We start from the raw sequence: 5,926 nt of genomic DNA on the forward strand, positions 1-5,926 counted from the left end.
TCAAATCTATTTGAACATTCAGGCAAGTGTGGTCCTAATAATAACATGGAAGTGGTGGTGAAAAAAGTCCTACAGAATCAAAAAAGTGATTAGAGGTTGCTTAGATCCTAGGCAAAGGACTATGACCCACAGACAGCTAAATGATTTATTTATTCTTGTTCAGAATTTACTCGTCTCAATATGTCATTACTTATCAGGTAATCAAGACTGTATTGGAGAGGAAGTTAAAACCAAGTTATGCATTTGCCAGAGGAATGAGCTGTTTGCTTACTTAATTACATTTTCTAAAGAGTGCAGAGACTGCCACACTGGATTTGTGCTGTCTGTCATCCCTTGTTTTCTCAATGCACTGTTAATCTCCACTCTGTCAAATGACCTCAAATAACTACCACTGAATGCACTTAATGCCATTAATACTGTCATATTCACAACATTAATGCTGTCATAAAAGGACTGACTGTAATAGTTATTGGATGGGCAAGAAAAAAATCCATGAAATTATTTAAACTGGTTACAATAGTAAATTAGACAAATCCTCCACCTTTTCCACATAAACACTGTCAGCTTAGAAATATCAGAAAGACTCCTTTTCCCTGGCAGAGTTCAAACCTACTTCCCTCAGCGACACACATCACCAACATGGCACTGTCAGCAAGACAGTGTAACCATTTTCACACAACTGATCCAGCAAAATTTTATAGCGCAGACTACACTGAAGTGGAAGTCAGTTATTCAAATTTATCATCAGTTCTACTACTGAGCTTCACAGCTTTCAGAGATTCACACCAGGATGCCGTCTGAGCCAGTAACCCTTCTGATAGCCTCTTGTCCCTTTCAGTTAGGGAGGGCTCCTGTGACAAAAGCAGCATCCTGATCATTCACACACTGACTTCATTCCAAAACTCTGCTGATACTCTGACTGATTCCTGAATTTGTGTAACAGAACTTAAAACTCCTTACAGAAAATTATTAGACTAAGTAAGGGGTTATGCCTTAGTTTCGAGGCAGGGGTTTCATCAGGGAGGAGCAATACTGATACAGTTACAACACTAGCTGAGGTCACTGCTCACAGTCCTTAAAACACAGAAGGTGAGGCTYTTCATAGCAACAGGAAACTGCTTTTATATTTGTTAAAGGCATTAAAACTGTCTCCCAGAAATTTTGTGCAATTAAGTTCTCTCCAGCATTACCTGCAGCACCTGCTGTGAGGTCAATAGCAGCCTGAATAGCAGAGTTGATCCTCATGCTTTACACTTGTTTATCAGTTACTTCAGAGCAAAGTCTCCCGTTCCCTGGTAGGTATGGAGATACTTGTCTCCTGAGTGAATAGAAAGATGAAACATACACAATTTACAATAATTTGACAGGCAAAAGCATCACAGGAATCCTTTCAGATCTACTCTTCCATTTAGACACAGAAAATGCTTGTGCTCAGGAATGATGCTTAGCATATTTGTATTTYGACTGATTTTGCTGCATTAGGCAGGTCTCCTGGAGTATCACTGCCTATCTTCAGTTAATTTGGGCTTTCCAGCTTCTAATCTCWCAAATGAAAGCAAAGAGTACATCCAGGGAACAGTGCTGAGAGTTACCTTTATATTGATTATAGAAGCATAGTCTTCCCTCAGGTTTCTAAGGCTGGGATATTTCACACCTGTCACAGCTCCTCACCTGTAAATCAAAACAGAGAATCTGCTCTCCTCATGGTGAAGAGCAGCTATGAAAATTCTACCCAGGGTGATACAGGCACATTAGGCGGTTCTCAGAAAATGAGTAGAAAGGGAATGAACATGAACATCTTGAATTGTGCCTGGCTGTCATGTTCCTAGTGCAAGYCCCCCGCCACCAGAATATTATAAATAAGAATTACACCTTGTCTCTCAGGAGGGCATCTGGAAAGCAGAAATACAAAGGTGACAGTTTGAAATAAAACATTTAAATTAATTCAGTTCTCAAGTTATTTTCACTGGGCAAGCAGTTAAAACAAGCWTATTTATCTGGGGAAAATAACTCAGCCAAAGAGCTCCCACTGTTTCAGAACCATGCTGCTGAGCGAGACACTTCGCTGGCAGTGCTGTCAAAAAGCTTGAGTCTTAAAACCCACACAAATACACATGTGAATTAGTGCCTCATTGGCTTTTAAGCCTGTTTTCAAGCACAGTACATCAGTAAGCAAAACAATTTTCACTCTTCTACCTACTGTAATGCTTCTTTTGAAGTCTGTTACCTCCCAAAATATAGTTTGGCATAATATGAATGGGAAACATAATTCCCAGTAGGCTGCATTGAAAGAATCATAAAAAGACACTTGAACCACATCCTTCGTACACAGAATACAGACACTTCAATACAAACAAGGCTTTAAGAAAGTCTGTCTCTAAACAAATTTATTATTCTTGAACATTAAAAAAATACACCAGGAGGCCAAATACTGTCATTCAGTGACTTTACCCATCCAATCTATTTAAAATGTGTTACATAAATCTAAACATAATGAGTTTAAAACGAAACATTGCTCTTGCAATAAATGACACTAACATGCAATTTCACAGTTGTGGCTTCAGATTTGAACAGTTTTGCTACTGACTGCACAGCACAATAGGTATTATTTCAAAACAGAGGCTCCAAGGCCAAATTATGCTTTGCAAGTTATCCTATATGCAAGTTATCCTATATATCTCATTAGTCTTCACACAGCACTCCGCAGTTTTCCTCCTCATTTAGAGGAAAGGAAAACAAATCAGCCAGACAGATTTTGAATGAAAGGAATTACTAGAGAGCAAYAGTTGCCTATGTTCAGTAAAATGCACACTGCTTTCATCATGCTGAGTGCTTATCGACTCGTGCTAGTCCCCAAAGGGAGCACATGCCAGATCACCCACAGAAAACTTGGCAGCAGAAGGAAAAAAGTATATGCCTATAAAAATACGGATCTTTTAAGAGATAAGGAAGTTTAGTTGCCTGATCCATAACAGCACAGTGCTACTTTTGTAAGATTTAAGCCTTAGTCAAAACCAAACTAGTATTATATAAGTACATACCTTTTTTTCCCCGATTGTAATAACACTCCTAGATTAAAAGTTGCTTGTAGACAGAGTGAGGCAGCAGCTGCTCTGTTACTTCCAGAGCAAATCCAAGCCTCAGACCTGGAAACACAGAAGAATTAGTGTAACAGGTCCTGCAGAGTCCTCTGCCCGCAGCCCCAGATGTTTCTCTCTGCTGATGCACTCTCCAAAGATTGAGATGCACCCAGAAGGCAGCGCTGYTCCTTGCAATWGCCCGCGTGAGCAGGCCGAAGCTCYGCTCCCCAAGGTCACAGCAGGCCGGCACGCCTGCAGCAGCCGGGCAGCAGCGGGGCTCACCGCGGGCTGTCACACGTGCTGGCGGCGGGAGCGSACGGACCGCTCCCGGGCCACACCGCCAGCTGCAGCCTTCCTTAGGGAGAAAGGCGCAGGACTCCCGCTCCGCCAACACCCGCCCATTTGGAGCAGTAAGCCCCGGCCTGCGTCCGGCGGAGGCCCGGGGTGGCAGACCCCGCCCGACCCCGGCCCGGCGCCTCTCCCGGGCGGCCGCACACGCAGCCGCCGCTTCCCGAGGGGCCGCGCATCCCCGGCCTGCCCGCAGCTCCCGAGCCGCGGGAACCCTCCGGCCCGGCCCACCGCCGCCCCCGCCTGCCAGCCGAGAGCGAGAGCCCGCTGCCCCGGCCCGGAGCCCCCACTCACCGGAGCTGCCGCCCGCCCGAGCGGCCCCGCCGCCTCTGCCCCGAAATAGGCGGCGATGGAGGCGGCGCGGCCCCGCCGCGGCCCCGGGGAAGGCGCGGGCCAGGCAGGCGGCGGGGGGGGGCGGCGGGGCTGGGCTCTGCTTAAGCTGGGGCTGGGCTATGTTTCATCTTACTGAACAGGATGCAACCGAATTTATGAATTAAAACCACCTTTAAGAAAAAAAACCTTGGGTTTTTTATTTTTTTATTTTTTTTTTTTTTTAATGTATGTTCGTTTGTTTAATTTTCTTCTAGTTGGATGATTTTGTTCTCGTTGTTGAGATTTTTTTTCTTTTTTTTTGTTATAAAGGATTTATTTAGGAATTGCGTACCTTGAAATAAGAGCAGTTTGTGTATCCAAAGGAATTGCATCTCCTAAGCTGTCACGTTCATGATCCTGGCTTTTTGGGACTTTGAGGTGCCATGGACCTAGGCCACCATGGTGAGGGCTAATACTGCTTTTCTCAACTGAAACTGCACAACAGTTTTAAAAAAAAATTATTTTTCCTTTTGATTTGCAGTTACCTAAAGTGCTTGCACAAAGGCTCATCAGAAAAAATGTCTGATTGAAAGCAGTGGGACAATATACAGTCTGTAGAAAGGTAAATGAGCCATGGCCATAATGTATACGAGTGATCAGTCATACTTGAGATATTCTSCCAGACCAGGCAGTGTTTCTGGGAAGCGCTGCATGCCCTGTAATCCCTGTTGAGCTGCATATGTGTTTGCATGTGTTGAGACATGCAGACCTACATATTTGAGCTTAGATTCATGGTATTTTCCACCAAATAAAACTGATGACTCCTACTTTCAAAGCTCAAACCAGAGAAAAGCAGCATAAATAMAATTATAAACTTAAATGTATTTTTTTCCATCACTTTTAATTACTTGAAGGATSCAGATTTTATTTTCTTACATGTTTRTGTTCTTGATATGTTAATTTTAAATGCTTAGAATCACAGAGTGTTTAGGTTGGAAGGTTGCTTAAAGACCATCTAATTCCAACACCCTGCCATGGGCAGTGACACCTTCCACTAGACCAAGTTGCTCAGAGTTCTATCCAACCTGTCCTTGAACACTTCCAGAGATGGGGAATCCATAACTTCCCTGGGCAACCTGTTTCAGTGCCTCACTACKCTTGTATGAATAATTTCTTTCTAATATCTAATCTAAACCTACTCTCTTTCACTTTGAAGCCACCCTCCAGCTGTCTTGTAGGATCCCTTCATGTGCTGGAAGGCTGCATTTTGGTCACCCTAGAGCCTTCTATTTTCCAGGCTGAACAGTCCCAGTTCTCTCAGCCTTTCCTCACAAGGCAGATGCTCCAACCCTTTAATCAACTTGGTGTTCCTCCTGTGGACTTGCTCCAACAGGTCAATGTCCTTCCTGTGTTTATGACCCCAGAGTTAGATGCAGCACCCCAGGTGCGGTAGTTGTTAAGGAAGAACAGCTTAGTTTAGTTTTAAATGGTTTTAGAAATGGAAATGTAATTTCTACCATGTAAAAAAAAAATAAAAAATTGCCGATCTGTTGTAACTAGTGATTTGGAGTTAGTTGTGTATCTCAAATAACCTGCAATACTTAGAGATTAATGTTTCATTGCAAATAATTTTTACTTGACAGCTGACTTCTTTTTTAGCAGGACTGCAGTACTGTTGGAAGATTTAGCTCAACCCCTAATACAGTGAAGCTTGCGCTTTATTTACCATTAAATCATGTGCTGCCTGCCATAACCAGCTGAAACACCAGGCTTTGTGCATTTCAGGATGCTTCTTCATAGCCACGTTCATCAGGCAGACCACCATCCTTGATCTGCTATTTTTTGGCCCCTGTATAAAAAGATGGAGACGGCGACAGCGCTTGAAATGTTATGTGGGAGCGTTTATAGCCCTGAATGGAGCACTACAACGAGCACATTGCCACCACGTGGCTATTTCTGCTGCCTACACCCGTGGCCATCCAGCCAAATTGTACTTTTTGTCCATGCGCCGTGCTGCTGTGGAGGAATTTTCTGGTTTAAAGAATTTATTTAGGAATTACGTACCCTGAAGTTACAACACTTGGTGTGTGTAGGGAAAGCGTGGAAGAACTGCCATAACTCTCCTGAGATGAGGTATCAATTTGTTTGGAGCTTAGCTTCAAACTTCYCCTCAAAACATTTAAGCA

General features: G+C 43.5%; 2 protein-coding genes across 4 annotated transcripts in view; one reads left to right on the top strand and one right to left on the bottom strand.

The window, feature by feature from the left end:
• Window positions 1-3,835, bottom strand: part of SLC25A15 (solute carrier family 25 member 15) — a 13,392-nt gene extending 9,557 nt beyond the window's left edge. Inside the window, exons 1-4 of one of the 2 annotated variants that reach the window (XM_057367429.1) lie at window positions 3,723-3,835; window positions 3,042-3,146; window positions 1,593-1,671; window positions 1,191-1,318 (exon numbers count right to left, since the gene is read on the bottom strand). In XM_057367429.1, coding sequence (XP_057223412.1) covers window positions 1,191-1,245 — 55 coding nt within the window. In that variant the 5' untranslated portion in view covers window positions 1,246-1,318; window positions 1,593-1,671; window positions 3,042-3,146; window positions 3,723-3,835. The remainder of the gene's footprint in view (window positions 1-1,190; window positions 1,319-1,592; window positions 1,672-3,041; window positions 3,147-3,722) is intronic. The other variant, XM_057367430.1, reaches the window with a different exon arrangement.
• Window positions 1-5,494, top strand: part of LOC130574289 (phosphatidylinositol 3,4,5-trisphosphate 3-phosphatase TPTE2-like) — a 37,138-nt gene extending 31,644 nt beyond the window's left edge. The window contains exons 20-21 of one of the 2 annotated variants that reach the window (XR_008965417.1): window positions 4,282-4,362; window positions 5,400-5,494. The gene's annotated coding sequence lies outside the window, so the exon portion shown is untranslated. The remainder of the gene's footprint in view (window positions 1-4,281; window positions 4,363-5,399) is intronic. The other variant, XR_008965418.1, reaches the window with a different exon arrangement.
• The last annotated feature ends 432 nt before the right edge of the window (window positions 5,495-5,926 follow it).

The sequence above is a fragment of the Malurus melanocephalus genome, unplaced genomic scaffold (assembly GCF_030028575.1).
Source record: "Malurus melanocephalus ecotype Western Australia unplaced genomic scaffold, MMel_1.1 scaffold_78, whole genome shotgun sequence".
Taxonomy (NCBI): Eukaryota; Metazoa; Chordata; class Aves; order Passeriformes; family Maluridae; genus Malurus; species Malurus melanocephalus.